We start from the raw sequence: 18,854 nt of genomic DNA, 5'->3' as shown, positions 1-18,854 counted from the left end.
CTGAAAGTAACTCTAAATGACACAGTTAGACAAATATAATAATATTGAGAGCATCTACTTTGGTGATTTTGAACCGGTTTTTGCTTCAGGACATGTTGGACATTGGCGACCCAACACATTTTATTTATTTATTTATCGTTGTTGTTGTAAACTAAAACTATTAAACATGTTCATAATTGAAATAAAGCTAAAAATACAATAATACAAATACATATGTATATATTAGATAATAAAAAAAAGACTAGTTCATTCATTAATTAACAAACTAAATTGATAATTAATGTTTATAAATTATCTTCCAGTCGTATTTTCTGTATATTCGTGTGGTAAACTGCACGTTTTCTATCTCAAAGTGTTTAACAAAGATTGAAAAAGAAATCAGAACAGTAAATCTTTCTGACAGTTAAAAAACTAAATTAAAGGGATAGTTCACCCAAAAATGAAAATTCTGTCATTAATTACTCACCCTCCTGTTGTTCCAAACCAGTAAGACCTCCGTTCATCTTCGGAACAAAAATTAAGATATTTTTGATGAATTCCGAGAGCTCTCTGACCCTACCATAGACAGCAAGGATACTATCACGATCAAGGTCCAGAAACGTAGCAAGTACATCGTTAAAATAATCCATGTAACATTAGTGGAAATTTTACAAAGCTACGAGAATACTTTTTGTGGAATACTCTCCAAAATGGCGCCAGGGTGACGCGGAGGAGACTAATTGTTAAATAAAGTCGTTATTTTTGTTTTCTTTGCGCACAAAAAGTATTCTTGTAGCTTCGTAAAATTGCGGTTGAACCGCTGATGTCACATGGATTATTTTAACGATCTCCTTGCTACGTTTCTGAGCTTTGATCGAGGAAGTATCCTTGCTGTCTATGGAGGGTATCAAAAATATCTTAATTTGTGTTCCGAAGATGAACGAAGGTCTTATGGGTTTGGAACGACATGAGGGTGAGTAATTAATCACAGAATTTTCATTTTTGGGTGAACTATCCCTTTAACATTATGTCATTTAATAGAAATGAGTTAAGACCATTATGGCATAATTGGCCATAATTTTTTCCTGAAAACACACACACACACCGGTCGGGCCAGTTTATTAACCACAGACACACCCTGAAGAGCAGGATACAGGGTGAAAATGCCAAATCTCAGTGTCTCAGCCATGCCTGAGGTTTCACGCTGTAACTACTAAGTATGTGAAAGAATTCAATCTTCATGCAGCAACATGAAACTGGCTCTTCTGTCTAAATATTGCGATGCAGAGGTGTATGAATAAATTCACATAAACTGAAGCAGGTTAGCTGGTTGCCATGGTACCTTGCAGCATGCTCCTGTAGGCCGCCTCCGATATGGCGTAGATATGTGGAGGCATCTCGTGCCGTTTCTTCCCACGATACATCTCTATGATGGATTCTGTATAGATGGGCAGGTTCTTATAGGGGTTGATCACCACACAAAACAGGCCGGAGTATGTCTGTCGGGCGTCATACACAAACACAAGAACTCAGACAGATGGAAATAATTATGTTGTATATGTAGAAACTATTTTTGGCAGAGCTGCCCAGACAGACCACCCACAGACTGCCCACAGTCTGTTGACTGACTGCCTGATGGACACTGCACACAAAACTAGCAGTTACAGTACTTGCAAAAATCAGAAGCTCAGATCTGATTGGCTGCCTTCACCCAGCTTCCTGAAGTCAAGAGTGCTCAGGTTTTTATCAGTCCAAAGCACATTTTGAGTAGGCTGGTACAATTAACGATTTTAATGAAGAATTATGAGGTGGCAAGATTTTTTGAAGAGCTCTAGGTTTGATGTGCAAGTTTGTAGGGTTGCCCAATTTACGCAAAAATGTGTGATTATAAATCAATGTGACGACTGTTATTATTATTCTTAATACTAAATTAAATATTAAATAAAATATGAAATATTTGAAGACTTCACACTTTAAAAAAGGATCTCACTGTAAAATAAAAAACAGTTTAAGAAAATAATAATAATAATAATTTAGTTTTACAGTACAACTGTAAAATTACAATAATAATATTTGTGTCTTCATTTTCTTATTTTAAGCTTTGATTGATCTTTTATTTTGGAGGGAAATCAAAGGCTTAAAGTTTCTCCTTTGCTGGCAAACATATTTATTTAAATAAATAAATTTTGATAATTAAACAAGGCCATATCATGGTTTCGATTTTATTTTGATTAATTGTTCACCCCTAGTTTTTTTGAGGCACTTAGTTGCAAGTAAATTAGATATTCATAAGCAGAACCTATTTTTGCAGTTGTTACTTAAATTAATAATAATAATAACAATAATACTAATACATTTACCATATTGTTTTAGCCAGTTTTACTAAAACACCATATAATTTTAGAAATAACATTTTAGTTGACATTATAGAAAAAACTGAATAAAATATTTAAACATTTTTATATATTAATTGTACAGTATATACTAACATTTAACAAAAACAGCATGTCAAACTGTCCTTACTCATCCAAGCATGGAATCTTTTATGCAAATTTTTATACACATATTGATTATTTCCATTCCATTTCTTTAAGCGCAAATTTCAAAACCTTATAAAAATAGTTGGATGTAAACTCAGCAACAATTCTTTGGTCAGAATGAGCTGTGAAGTGGACCAGACTTCATGCTGATAGTCAAAAAAGGCATGTTCACCACTGTACACTATGATCAGAAATATGATGCCTGTTCTGAATATTCTATACATCCACAAACACTGAAATGTGAAATTTCCAAATCAACATGATATTATGCACTCATTTAAATTTGATTACTGTACCAAGTCGGGTGAAGTAAACACTGGGCTCAAGTGACTCTTTTGACAGATGCGTTATGAATAAGGGCCCTTGATCTTGTGTGTTCATGAGTGCATCTGTGTTAGTACTTTCTTGGCTGCATTCAGCATGAAACCTGAGCAGAAATTTGAACTGTGAGCCTGTGATGAACAAACACACGCGTGTGTATCTGTGTGTGTAAAACTATCCTTCTTGCTTACTCAGAGAAAACCCATACACACATGCCCACACACACTCATGTGATGGCAGGGCACAGTGGCAGGCATGTGTCAGGACTGAATGATTGCTAAACACTCGTGGGGAACAATTCTGACTAAAGGGAAACACTCACATATATGAGTCCTGAATAGTATCTCTCTCGTAGGTTGTGTAAGACAGAGGCCTCATTGAGGCACGTGAGATCGGCCATGTCTTCAACTTTACTGAATCGCGGTGGGTTCATCCGCTGGAGCTCCTCCCTCGAAAGTGTCAGCTTCTTCCCACTGTCTGTAAGCTCCACCTCCACCTCGTCACCTCGCTCCTCGCGCACGCTTGCAGACTGACCAAAGGAAACAGAGGCAGAAAAATAGAGGTTGATGAGAGACTACGTGAATGTGCTCTTTGTAAAATGTCTTTCATGGAACATGTGTTATCAACTCCACATTTGCTGCTGATGTGTCACTGTCCTTTATTAAAGTCATGATCACTGTCAATCATGCTGGCTTAAAAAAATGTCTACATCATATTTCACTCCATTTAAATAACAAGCGACATTTTTAATGACAAGTAAGCACATTTATGACTCAATACTATAATGCAATAAATAAATAAATAAAAATTCAGTATCACATAAAATAAATGAAGTACAACATGATGCTATGATATTTATTTACAAATGTTTTTAAATGTAAATAATATATTAATATACACTTTAGAAAAATTGTTTTGTGGATGTAAAAACAAACATATATGTTTTATAAAGTTTGCATATATATATTAAATATATTAAAATGACATTACTTTCAAATGACAAGTAAGCATATCTATGTCTCTGTACTTTAATGGAATAAATAAATAAATGAATAAATAAAAATTCTGTACAAAAATGCTTATTTACAAATAAATTATATATAATTATATATATATATATATATATATATATATATATATATTAGTGCAGTCGAACAGTTAATGATTAATCACATCCAAAGATTATTGATTAATCGCATCCAAAATAAAAGTTTTTGTTTACATAATGTGTGTGTGTACTGTGTATATTTATTATGCATATATAAAGACACACACATACAGCACATATTTTTAAAATATTTACATGTATTTACACATATATACATATACATATATATATATATATATATATATATATATATATATATATATATATATATATATATATATATTTATATTCATATAAATTATATCATATAAAATGTATTTAATATATAAACGTAACATGTTTCTTAAATATATACAAGCATGTGTGTGTATTTATATATACATAATAAATATACACAGTACACACTCATATATTATGGAAACAAAACTTTTATTTTGGATGCGATTAATCATGATATATATATATATATATATATATATATATATATATATATATATGTATATATATATATACAGTATATATTATTTAGTATATTTATTATGACATTATTTTCATGACAAGTAAGCACATTTATGTCTCCGTACTGTAATGCAATAAAGAATAAATACATATATTTAGTATAAAACAAAAACTAAAACTATATAAAACACAATTTACACTGTAAAAGTGATTAGTTGACTTAAAAAATTTAGGAAACCGTTGCCTTAAAATTATTAAGTAAATAATAATAACAAAAAGTTAAGTGAACTTGACAATTCACTTAACTTATTATTTTAATTATTATTTACTTAAAAATTTTAAGGCAACAGGTTTCTCAATTTTAAGTTGTTATCACTTATCACTTTACAGTGTGTTTTCATATTAGTCTTATTTTATGATTCTTATATAAAATTATATAGATTATGATATTATTAAATATATTTCTTTAAATTACATTTAAAAATACTTATATATTTACTTATACTATTTACTTTTTTTAACGCTGTCAGAAATGTTACCAAAGCACAGTGGGACTTTAGTGGGTTTATTCAAACAGCATTGTGAGATAAACACACACAGTTTCAGTGTTTCAGAGATTGATAATGATGTTTAATGCTCAGACTGACTTTCTCACACAGGCATAGTCACTTTGTAAGAAACAGAGAATACATTCATGTTTGATGGAGACAGACAGTCTGAGGGGGAGTGTGTCAGGGATTGAGAAACAGAAATAGATATACTGAGACATAGAGAGAGAGAGTGTATGAGTGCCGCCTTCATGACCTCCAACAGGAAGTGCTGAGATCTCCCTCTCTGTTCTCTCTGGCAGTCAGTCACATTCTCAACATGGGACACTTTATGACGAGGCCTCATTTTGAACTGCGGTGACGTTTAGCAACCACTGGCTCAACAAGTGTTTTGCGCTATTCATAGAGTCATATCAAAGCACTAAAGCCCTGACTCAAACACGTGTTTGGTGGGGGGGCTGCACAGAAGTAGCTTTTCAGATCGGAAACTTTAACTAGACGGAGAGCAACATAAACAAGGTCAAAAGGTGAGCAGCAGATTAGAGCTTCCTGTCATGAGTTGTAATCTGCTCCTCAAGAACCTGACCATCTAATAGATCTGGCTTATTTTGTGATCATTTACTCGCTGTTATTATGTTTTAAATGCTAATGATGTGCCTTTACTTATTCAGCGGAACTGAAATTATGAACAATATAACTCAATCTGTAGTCACAAAAGCCACAAGAGCCAAACATAGCAAAGACAAATGAGATTTAAAAGGGGTGGAGGGGAAGATTTCAGTCATTAACAGACACAAAAATCATTCCTGTGACAAAGTCTATGGAATGTAGCATATGAGTCACATGGACCACTTTTATGGTACTTTTATAGTGATTTTTTTTAATCTTCTTTGAATTCTTCTTGAAGTCACTGTATGCTGGCACAGTTTGGAAAAGACTTCCCGTTTCCTTTGTTTTCATACTGGCTACTTTCTGCCTAATAATTTATTATTATATTTCTTATTATTATCCATGTCATATTCACTGTGTTCTGTATGTGTTCCCTGGTCTTTATTTGCCAAAATATGATTCCCAGAGCACCCAGACATAATCAGATTACTGAGCGCACTGTTGGTTACAATGTCTACTTCCTTTTTAGTAACAATTTTTATATAATAGGATTATACTATAATAGGATTACAGAATCAAGAAGTTTCTATTTAAAGTATTGGGTTTTTCAAGGCTTTTTTTTTACCATGTTCAAATTATTTGTTTCTAAATTAGTAAATATTATGTCAAATAAACTATATATACACACATATATATATATATATATATACATATACATATATATATATATATATATATATATATATATATATATATATATATATATATATATATATATATTTATATTCATATAAATTATATCATATAAAATGTATTTAATATATAAACGTAACATGTTTCTTAAATATATACAAGCATGTGTGTGTATTTATATATACATAATAAATATACACAGTACACACTCATATATTATGGAAACAAAACTTTTATTTTGGATGCGATTAATCATGATATATATATATATATATATATATATATATATATATATGTATATATATATATACAGTATATATTATTTAGTATATTTATTATGACATTATTTTCATGACAAGTAAGCACATTTATGTCTCCGTACTGTAATGCAATAAAGAATAAATACATATATTTAGTATAAAACAAAAACTAAAACTATATAAAACATAAAACTATATAAAACACAATTTACACTGTAAAAGTGATTAGTTGACTTAAAAAATTTAGGAAACCGTTGCCTTAAAATTATTAAGTAAATAATAATAACAAAAAGTTAAGTGAACTTGACAATTCACTTAACTTATTATTTTAATTATTATTTACTTAAAAATTTTAAGGCAACAGGTTTCCTCAATTTTTTTAAGTTAAGTTATCACTTATCACTTTTTACAGTGTGTTTTCATATTAGTCTTATTTTATGATTCTTATATAAAATTATATAGATTATGATATTATTAAAATATATTTCTTTAAATTACATTTAAAAAATACTTATATATTTACTTATACTATTTACTTTTTTTTAACGCTGTCAGAAATGTTACCAAAGCACAGTGGGACTTTAGTGGGTTTATTCAAACAGCATTGTGAGATAAACACACACAGTTTCAGTGTTTCAGAGATTGATAATGATGTTTAATGCTCAGACTGACTTTCTCACACAGGCATAGTCACTTTGTAAGAAACAGAGAATACATTCATGTTTGATGGAGACAGACAGTCTGAGGGGGAGTGTGTCAGGGATTGAGAAACAGAAATAGATATACTGAGACATAGAGAGAGAGAGTGTATGAGTGCCGCCTTCATGACCTCCAACAGGAAGTGCTGAGATCTCCCTCTCTGTTCTCTCTGGCAGTCAGTCACATTCTCAACATGGGACACTTTATGACGAGGCCTCATTTTGAACTGCGGTGACGTTTAGCAACCACTGGCTCAACAAGTGTTTTGCGCTATTCATAGAGTCATATCAAAGCACTAAAGCCCTGACTCAAACACGTGTTTGGTGGGGGGGCTGCACAGAAGTAGCTTTTCAGATCGGAAACTTTAACTAGACGGAGAGCAACATAAACAAGGTCAAAAGGTGAGCAGCAGATTAGAGCTTCCTGTCATGAGTTGTAATCTGCTCCTCAAGAACCTGACCATCTAATAGATCTGGCTTATTTTGTGATCATTTACTCGCTGTTATTATGTTTTAAATGCTAATGATGTGCCTTTACTTATTCAGCGGAACTGAAATTATGAACAATATAACTCAATCTGTAGTCACAAAAGCCACAAGAGCCAAACATAGCAAAGACAAATGAGATTTAAAAGGGGTGGAGGGGAAGATTTCAGTCATTAACAGACACAAAAATCATTCCTGTGACAAAGTCTATGGAATGTAGCATATGAGTCACATGGACCACTTTTATGGTACTTTTATAGTGATTTTTTTTAATCTTCTTTGAATTCTTCTTGAAGTCACTGTATGCTGGCACAGTTTGGAAAAGACTTCCCGTTTCCTTTGTTTTCATACTGGCTACTTTCTGCCTAATAATTTATTATTATATTTCTTATTATTATCCATGTCATATTCACTGTGTTCTGTATGTGTTCCCTGGTCTTTATTTGCCAAAATATGATTCCCAGAGCACCCAGACATAATCAGATTACTGAGCGCACTGTTGGTTACAATGTCTACTTCCTTTTTAGTAACAATTTTTATATAATAGGATTATACTATAATAGGATTACAGAATCAAGAAGTTTCTATTTAAAGTATTGGGTTTTTTTTCAAGGCTTTTTTTTTTTACCATGTTCAAATTATTTGTTTCTAAATTAGTAAATATTATGTCAAATAAACTATATATACACACATGTCACATATATATATATATATATATATATACACACATATATGTGTGCGTTTGTGTATAGATAGATAGATTAGGGCTGTCAATCAATTAAAAGTTTTAATTTAATTAATTACACGATGTGGGGATTAATTAATATTAGTATTAATTACCCACAAAAGATTTTAAAGAATTTTAAGCCATTATTGTGTTATATGAGAAAACCAAGCAACCTGTCCTCCAACCAATACACCCGTATAGGTCGTTTGTCCAAATCCCTGAAATACGACCCATCAGAGCGTATACTACAATTGCGACCCTATCGGCAACAGGACATTTTCATATTAATGTTTTGTACTCTTTTATCTGCGTCATAGTTCGGGTTTCGTGTAGCTCGGTTGGTAGAGCATTGCGTTATAGGACGATATGTAATTACGTGATCATGCGATCATGGGTTCGATCCCAGAGAAAGCACGCTCTCATAAAATGTGCACTAAAAATCATGATTTTGCATGATTCCTGTAAGGGGTAGGTTTAGGGGTAGGGTTAGGTGTGGTCATTCGTACGAATTAGCCACCTAGTAAAATATGTACGAATACTGTGAGATCGGTGTAAAAAGTCCACACATTGCATTTAAATAAACACGCATTTTGATTGGTAATGACAGTCATACGTCATTTCATGACGACAGACGCAACACGAGACTGTCATTATTTTTACGTGCGCTAGAGGGCGCTTAACTTTAAAACGTAAATATAGGTCGTAATAAGGGCTTGCACAAACCTATAGGGTCGTTTTTTGTTGGAGGACAGGCTCAAACCAAGACATAGATATTACAAAAAATAGATTTAGAAAGAAAAAATTTTTTTTGCATTTTTATTTACTTTTTCATTTTTGAGTGAATTATCCCTTTAATTGTTTTTTTTTCATTAATATGTTTTTTTCCCGTTTTTTTTTTAATTAACATGTAAATATGAAATTGTCTTTTAATGAAAAGAGACTTTAAGTAAGAAACTAAAACTGCCAGTAGGTGGCAGTAAATGTTTTAATGAATAAGACATTGAGCCATTCATTCATTCATTCATTTATTCGTTCGTTCTACGTAAATTGCACTCTTTATGAATGGCCCACTGAATCATTGGTTCACCTGATTCTTTCAAAATACGGATTCATTCAGAAACTGCGTTACTTGCACAACACTTCTGATGTGGCTTTAATAGGTAATATTTGCACTGGCAAAACTGATCAAAAACAGACAATACTGTCTAAAATATAACACAACTGTTTACTGAACTGTTGTATAAAATCAATATCACATTTGCACTCTTGCTATTTGGGACAAAAACAGCACTCGTGTGATATTGCACTCATTACTTATGTTATATTGCATAATTGTATCATATGATATAAATATGAGACAAAAATCTCACACAGGGGCATTTTCCACAATCTCTTGAATTATAGGGCATATAACTGCACTCTTTAGGCTACATCACACAGTGAGGTGTACCAGTGTGTTCGACTTGAAGTGGCACTGAGCCGGTGGTGGGTTAATTGCATTAAAATCTGAACATGTTATTTTTGTCCATATATTGTCCATAATACTCTCTGAAATATCATCAACAGATTTAAAAAACAAAAACAAAAAAAACATACTACTCAACCACACTTTGTATCAATCTTACCTCAAACCCATGTTTCTCTGAAGGCACCCATACGAGTCTCTTAGCCGCCCAATCAGCTTGGCTGGAGGCGGAGAACACTGAGGTTGGTGACCCAGGCCCCGCCCCCGTGGACAGGAAGCGGGTGACATCATTAACGCTGCCTCCCGCTGGCCTGGACATGGTTGTAGCACTGTGTAGGAGAAAGAAAGAATGAGTCGTAACTCTTTATGGAGGAAGCACAGCAGAGAGACCGATCATTACCCTTAATAAAATTATACCCATCATCATTATGTTGCCACTGAGGCAATCAACGAGTCCATCAATCACAAAGAACAGATAAGGCAACAGAGAGTGACGCTGAGAGACAAACCAACAGACAAAGAGTGCTGGAGAGAGAAACAGAAAGAGGATTACAGTATTGTGGCATTTAAAATTGAAGGACGGTCTGATTGAGAGCCTCAGTACCAGTATGCAAATAAGAAAATATGTGCGTGACTGTGTGAAGGCTGTTCAAATCTGATTGTGAAAATGCACACCAATATACATTTGACATTTACACATTTAGGAGACGCTTTTGATTCAAAGATTACAATTTTCAAAGAGCCAACAATATCCGTAATATGAAATGCTAGCTTTATTAGATAACTAGATTAGGATTCTGCACCACAGCATTACCGAAGAACATTTAACATATAGTTTACTGAACACTTCACCTACTTCTTGTCGGACCAAAAGTAAGTTTATCCATTTGTCGAATCAAAATAGTTTTGTCAGGCTGTTTGGGATGCTCAAAGATGGAGAGAGCTATCCATTAGCATTCCTATTCATTTTAATGGCAGTTGCTTGGCTGACGCAGGGCGAACACAATATCTGCCATCGTTGCTCATGTGTTCTCAGTTCAACTAGATTTTTTGAGCCCATCACATGAGATGTAAATGTGACTAATGCTAATACTACTCCATGGATGCTGGAAAAACACATCATGATAACGCTCATGACTGTGGCGGGAAAGGCAAAGGCTAAGACTGCATTTATATGATTTAAAATACAATAAAACAGTTAAATTGTGAAATATTTTTACAACATAACTGATTTCTTTTTCTTAATATATTTTAAAATGTTATTTATTCATGTGATGACACTTTTGATTAATTTAATACGTCCTTGCTAAGTAAAAATGATTAATTTCTTTAAAAAATAAATAGAAACTTTTTACTAACCCCAAACTCAATTCATTTCAAGCTTTTTTTTTTTTTAGCTTGCCAGAAAGAAATGGCTACTGTTGAGGCTTCTATAACAAGTTTTCCAATTTACATGATATTTGCAAGAATACAGTTTTCTATCAAAATACACTATGCCTTTTGAATGGCTGTTTATGGGGGGAAACAATGCTTTTTGCAGCAGGATGGTCTACTTACAACTACCAGTATCAGCTAGCAGAGCCATGCTAACCAGCTAAACCTTGTCTCTTTGGTTAAATCAGAGCAATGTTTTATACCACCACAGTGTTTAGACTTACAGGAAATCAACCTAGAAATAGTTTACTTATAATTATCTTTGTATGTTAAACTGGGATAGGAGTAAGTATTGTAGCACAGACAGAAATGACACACTTGGCATTTTTGTCATATCTGTGTGTGCTGTTCCTCTTTGTGTGTGTATGTGCTTGAGTGCATGTGAGTCTGAGGTGGATAAAGGGATAATGTGCATGTTCTGAATTTGATGGATCGGTGAAGTGACAACCAGGCCAGAAAGCAAAGAGTGGAAATGAGGTCTAACCTTGCAGGGAAAAAAAAACAGGCCATTCAGATCATATATTCCAAATCCATGATGTATATCAAACAGCCCATTCTACATCATTGCATTTTATAACCTAGTGCATTATGGTGCGAGGGACTACATCTTAAAGTTAGCTGAACACTAAAAATACAAAAGATATAGTTCACCCATTTACTCAGACTCATGTTTCAAACCCACTTTGCTCCCTGCAACACAAAAGGAAAGGTTACAAAATTTTCCTTGCTGTTCTCTTTATTAAAAGTGAATAGGGACGGTACATGTGGAGCTCCAAAAATGTATTGCTATTGATTGTTTATTTTGATAATCAAGTAATCTGCAGATGATTTTGGCAGTTAATCAAGTATTGTCAGTTACACTTCATTTAAGGTGTTGTTGTTACTGTGTAATTATACAATTAAGTACTGAGTAATAGTAATTAACACTTACTATAGGGCTAGGATTAGTGTTTGGGTTATGGTTAGTTGCTTGTAATTATCTATAATTTACTGTTTAATTACTATAGTACATACATAACATTGGTGACTACAATAAAGTGTTACACAATAGCCTTTGAAATTACTTTAAATACATATATAAACAACATTGGGGCAATAATAATTAGTTCAATAAAGCATTAAAAATAATCTTAAAATACATAATGTAAAGCAGATTTTTTGCACTGCAAGAGAGACAGATATGCATTAAAATACACATAAACATGAAAATTAGTCATGATTTTAAATATATTTATTTAACAGTTAGAATAATACATGTACTATATGTTAAGTAAAGTTTGCAACACAGCACTAAAGTCATAATTACTCATTTTTATGGCACTACAAAGACATAATTTTCACATCCCCATTTATTCTTTTATTGAATGGAAATGAGCAGCATGGACATTCTGCAAAATGTGTCCTTTTGTGTTCATACAGAAGAAAATAGTCATATAGGTTTGGAACAACATGATGGTGAGTAAATAACAGAATTCGAACCCTTGAGCTTCTTGGCTTCAATTTAATTGAATTTAATGTGGATGAAAACGAGGGAGTGTTACAATAGAACACACTGTATAAGGCACTAGTTCGTGCAACTCACAACTTAAAAAAATATCTTATAGTTTGTGTCCACAGAAAGTTTTTTCTTTCAAAAAGACATTTTGTCAGCTGAACAAAAGTTATGTTTTTAAATCCAGTGATCACACTGTACATCTTCCATCCTGTCAAAAATTAATTATAGTCCTATACTAACTAAGGTCTATTGGTGTAGGGCATCTCTTCCACCTTTCCACTTTATTTGAGTGCACTACAGAAGAAAAGATCATCACGAACCATTCTGATCTTCAGTTTCGCTCAGATAAACAGGCTCCCCGATTAAAAGAGTACAGTATAAATCCATATTCAAATCAATTAGGCTACATAATAAAGCACTCTGTTGTGACATCCAGGCACTGAAGGAGGCTGTGAGCCTGTGGGCAATACAGCCTGCTTGACTGGACGCAGAAGTGACCTCACCCAACTCTGTTTCAAGACCTTTCATTACGAAATCAGGAACTTCACCAATGTAAAGTCATCCAAGTTTTCTGACTAAGATTGTGCAACACAAAGGGAATGTGCATGTACTAGCTGAATTATTGTTTTTCTTTTTGTCATCTGCTCTTTGTCCCAGTCCTCAAAATTCCCCAGAGGGCTTCAGAGCTATTTTCCACAGAACACAGAGTGATCGTAAATGCTGGCTGGTTTAGTCTATGCATGTCAATCAGTTGGGTGTGTTTTCCTATAAGTGTGTTGGCAGCATCCACCACATGACAATTAAGCCAATTTGATAATTCGGACACTTTGATGAACTTCCAAATTACATATAATAAATCTCACTGCAAAATGTAAGATGCCGTGCCATAACGGACACATGCTCTTCAGTATTCAGACTGGTGTTTGATCCATATAGATTTTTCAATGTTTGACTATCAAAAATGATATTTGCCCCTAAATATCTGTGTGGTGCATGTGTTCACTACACTGGAAAGCATGGACCCAGGTTGCACACCTTCCCCATCAACACCATCCCTCTCACAGAGACGATGAGATCACTTAAATGTCTTACTCACAAGAGGTGAACCTGTCTGAGTGTGTGTGTGTGTGTGCAAATATGAGAAAAATGAGGGCGTTTCTCTTTCCTTCTATCTGTTGTACTCTCTTTCTCTCATAATTTTTTAATTTTAAGTGTATTTGTTGGAAGGATTGTTTGTTTAGCATTAAATATTATGAAAAAAACAATAAAAATAGGATAAAGTGACGGTATTTTTTACAAAATAATTCCAAAATATAAGATAAAAAATATTCAATTTGGAAAAAAAAGAGAAGACTTCTCTGTTGTACAGACAATGAAGTCAGTATGAATTTTAGAGCAGTGACTGGTATCTGCAGTTCATCTATAAATTTGGCTATGACAGATGCATGACTGTCCTCTCTCTCACTCACTCATACACAAATTAGGGTAGTTTAATGCTGGTCTTTCATTTCTGACTAGTGTTATAAGAACATAAATATAAACAGATGAGACCAGCTAAAAGAATTAACGTTAACATGGGTGATCCTCGGCACCTGACGCGGCAAAAAAGCTACAAACACGCGCTATCGTCTTTATTATAATGTTACAATACAGATAGTAACGTCCGGTTCCCATGGAAACATAATTACGATACTGCATTTTTGGTGTATTATATGCGCGTTCAGTCTGACTCAGCCAGAACGCGTCTAGCTGCCTTAAAATGCTGTCTAGGTAGGCAGTGCACTAGGTTTTGAGACATCGCGCCGGTAGCCGGGCTGGGTCCGTGTCTGTTCTGTGTAACGTTACATGCCTAGCAAAGCTGATCTATTCTCATTATAGAAGACCTACAATAGCATACAAAGAGGAGAAACCACACCTCAGGCATTAGGCTATATGTGACAAATAAATAGAGCACCTCTGATGGGTTAATGCAGCATGGAAGAACGGCATGGAGCGGTTCATACTTTCTTAAGATGGCTCAGGGAACCACCCTTTAACGGTGATTACTGACTGTATCTGCATATGAAGATGAAACATTATTGTCTCTGTGTGCGTTTGAATTATTTATTATAGATCTATTCACTTGATTCTCAAAGAGCGTGCTATTTGAATAGACTTAATACATAATTAATAAAACGTTTTGATACTGCAAATGCGTGTTAATGTGCCCGCGATGTGACTGTTTTTATAATGCATTTTAACGCCGGGGTCTTTCCAGTTCTCTATACACACTCTTGGGGGGACTGTTCCTCTCCGGTGTCATTTTCGGCTTTATTTCGAGGCCCTATAACCCACTGAAAGATGATCACGCGCACGGCACAGAATAAGGAGATACGGACATAATACAAGACAACGCGTGTCTTACCTTAAATGTGTTAATCCACTCTCAGGATATTACTAGAGACGTGAAGAGAAATGAAACGTGCTCTCGTGTTTTTCTTTTCAGTGTGAGAGTACTAATAGTGCAAATGCGGCTTTTCACATTACAGCGCTCCCGTGAAGCCGCAAACTCATTCACACTGAGAATAAAATAGACAGTAAAGCGAAGTGATGGCAAATGGAGGACTTCACCAAACCGCCGACGCTTCCTCACTCTTGACCAATGCCGTTTAGGATTTACAAGCTTAATCCCGCCCTCCGGAAAATAGAAGCTAATTAAAGCCCTTACTATCCCTTTAAACCCGCCTCGTGAATAGGACAGAGCGGTCACGCCTTTGTACTGGCAGCTTCTCGCTCGACAGCCAATTGGACGCGCGACGGATAGATTGACAGGACTGAACGACCAATGAACGGCGTGGAACGGGTGAGGCTTGTCTAGATTGACGCGGCAGCAGGCCAATGGCAGAAGAGCAGCAGGTGCCGCTGCAGGACTGTCGCGCGGTGGGGTAGAGATTTGCGCGCTCTTTGTTGACAGCAGCGCAGTGTGTCTGTCTGTCTGACGCGAGAATGATCCCTGAAGCTGGACGCCCCAGATTCCGCATTAATGCCGAGGAATCTGAGGATCGAGGTCTGGATGGCCGCGCCTAACAATTACAGTCAGAAATCAGAAAAGGAACAAAATTTGAGGTGACCACCACAGCTGTTTAAATTGAGCACAAATACACCATTTGTGCACTATACAAAAATAAAATGACCATTTATTTATTATTATTATTATTTAAGACACATAAACATGTGACAAATGGACAAATATGACAATCAAGCATAATGATGATGATAATGATTATTTAATATAATAAAACAATTAGGCTACACAAGCCAGAAACATTCTAGATGATTACAGCTGTTTAAATTGAGCATAAATGCACAATATTTACAACTGATAAATACATTTAGCATATATTATTATGATTAATAATAGTATTATTATTTTCATTTAATTCAATAATTAACAGGTTGTTATCATTAGTAGGTAATAGACTACTGGTATTACCCCAATTTGTAGGCTACTATTCAGAAGTTCTTCCTTATAAAAATTCTTACTTTTTTAAGCACTTCAGGAGAAAAATTTGTAATACGAATAGAAATGTATAGGAGACGAGTCAAGAAATCATGTTTTTTTATTCTACACATATCCATGAAGCACATTCTCTTGTTATTATTTTTTATTTTTTTGACATAATAGTTATACATAAGATGTGACTAATTGAAAATTTTTGACAGTCAAGCATAATGATGATGATAATATAATAAAATAATAATTAGGCTACACAAGTCAGAAACATTGTAGATGTTGTACAGCTGTTTAAATTGAGCATAAACACACCATTTTTACAACTGATAAATACATTTACCATTTAGCATATATTATTATTTTTATTATTATTAATAGCATTAATTCATTCAATAATTTACATACATGTTGTTATTATTAATAGGTAATACTGACATTATCCCAATTATTAGGCTACTATTCAGAAGTTCTTCCTTATAAAAATTCTTACTTTTCTTTAAGCACATTAGGAGAAAAAATTGGAATATGAATAGAAATGTAGGAGCCGAGTCGAGAAATCATGTTGTTGTTTTTTTATTCTACACATGTCCATGAAGCACATTCTGTCTTACAAAGTAATGTGAATGGTTTCAAAGGAACAGCACAAAGGCCTGGACACTGATTGACCAATAACATAACTGCATTTATAAAATAAATAAAAATAGAACATGAGCCACTGGATGCCATGGTGAACTCAGGCATTACTGAATTATGGAGTGATAAAAGCATCTGATAATCTGTCAGGGTGATGGTTTTTCTTTAGTATTTAAAAATTTAGAAAACAAAAATGAGGTCAAAGTGCAAGTGATAGGTCCAGTTAGATGTCAAACAAGGGTAACCGGACTGACAGACAAGCACTCTCAAACACACACACACACACACACACACACAACAGTACTCACACAGGCCTATTAATAGAATTTTGTGGTCATGAAGACTAATGATAAACAAGCAAGCTTACAGAGAAAAAGAAAAAATAGATGACAATAGCAAATAAGTGGATACATTTTCTATTCAAACAGAGGGCAAGATGTCTACGATTCTCCTAATATAACAACTGTACATAGCCCCAAGTTTAACCTGTGATAGGGTTAAGTCGAGTGTATATATATTTTAGTCCACACCTAAAACTACACCAGTGGAGAGAAACAACTTGAGAGACAGAGACAATTTTATCTTCTGTCTACTATGAATATGCATTTGTATGACTTAATTTGGCCATATATCCACAAAACTGTCTGTAATAGTAATGCTATGCAGTCATATATTTAAGCATAATTACACATTACAGTACATTACAGGTATAATGTACATTACTGTTCAAAAGTTTGGGGCCAGTAATTAATAGTTTATTCAGCAAGGATGCATTAAATTGTCAGTAAACAGTAAAGACATTTACAATGTTACAAAATATTTATATTTAAATTAAATGCTGTTCTTCTGAACTTTATTTTTATTCAAAGAAACCTGAGGGAAAATATATAATATAAAAATATTAAGCAGCACAAATCTTTTCCAACTGTGATAATAATAAGAGATGTTACTACACCAAATCAGCATATTAGAATGATTTCTGGAAAAAAAAAATGGCTTGGTATATCAGAGCAATAAATAGTATTTTTAAATATATTCAAATAGAAAACAGTTATTTTATATTGTGATAATATATTACTGTTTTTACTGTATTTTTAATCAAATAAATGCAGCCTTGCTGACTATAAGAGACTTTGTTCAATAACACTGCATTCAAAAACATGTTCTACAACTCCTAACCTTTGTATATTAGTTTAATACATATTTTGTGTAATATGATTATGCATGCTGCTACCAATAACTGTAACCAAGTTTTCTTCCACTTTTTGCACCGTTTATTGTTAAAATGCTGTCTCCAGCCTGTTTCCTTCCAGTTGGACTTTTACTGATGAATCAGTTGCATAAGTAAATATTTATAATAATTTGTCAGTTATGCAAAGAGACATTAATTCGATGTCTGCTTTTTTTTCTCCCTCATTTGAATTATCGTTAAATATTTTTTAGCAAAAATACTTGGATGAAAACTTGGCAAGTGTTTCAGCGCTATTTAACACATTTTACCATATTCATATATAGACTTAAATAGATTTTTCTCAAAACATCAGCATAGAAAATGTGGAAAATGTCTACAGGTTCCATCTGTGTCAACATCAGCATAATACAACCAAAATTTCTCCATTACTCGCTTAACCTCAAAACAAGCAGGCTCACTTTCAAAGGCACACCGCCGGCAAACTAATTACAAAAACAAACAAGAAAAAACCTGTCCAGCAACATACTTTAGGTCAGAATGTTTGTGTGGTTGTTTAAGAATGAATGGAAGACAGAAAAAAAACAAAAAATGCCCCAGTCATTACATAACAATACTACAGACTGTAATAAGTCATTTACCTTAGTTACTAAATTTACTACACAATTATGAAACACTGAGAGATAGAGAAAAAAAAAAATGAAAGTCAACAATCCA

At 33.7% G+C, this 18,854-nt stretch overlaps 1 protein-coding gene across 8 annotated transcripts in view; it reads right to left on the bottom strand.

The window, feature by feature from the left end:
* Nucleotides 1–15,369, bottom strand: part of myh14 (myosin, heavy chain 14, non-muscle) — a 46,804-nt gene extending 31,435 nt beyond the window's left edge. For all 8 annotated transcript variants that reach the window (XM_058746235.1, XM_058746237.1, XM_058746240.1 and 5 more), the window contains exons 1-4: nt 15,227–15,369; nt 10,054–10,222; nt 3,163–3,369; nt 1,322–1,478 (exon numbers count right to left, since the gene is read on the bottom strand). In XM_058746235.1, coding sequence (XP_058602218.1) covers nt 1,322–1,478; nt 3,163–3,369; nt 10,054–10,212 — 523 coding nt within the window. In that variant the 5' untranslated portion in view covers nt 10,213–10,222; nt 15,227–15,369. The remainder of the gene's footprint in view (nt 1–1,321; nt 1,479–3,162; nt 3,370–10,053; nt 10,223–15,226) is intronic.
* Nucleotides 15,370–18,854: the final 3,485 nt, after the last annotated feature.

The sequence above is a fragment of the Onychostoma macrolepis genome, chromosome 16 (genome assembly GCF_012432095.1).
Source record: "Onychostoma macrolepis isolate SWU-2019 chromosome 16, ASM1243209v1, whole genome shotgun sequence".
Lineage (NCBI taxonomy): Eukaryota > Metazoa > Chordata > Actinopteri > Cypriniformes > Cyprinidae > Onychostoma > Onychostoma macrolepis.
The sequence above is the reverse complement of the archived record's forward strand: the minus strand, read 5'-3'. Positions and strand labels throughout refer to the sequence as shown.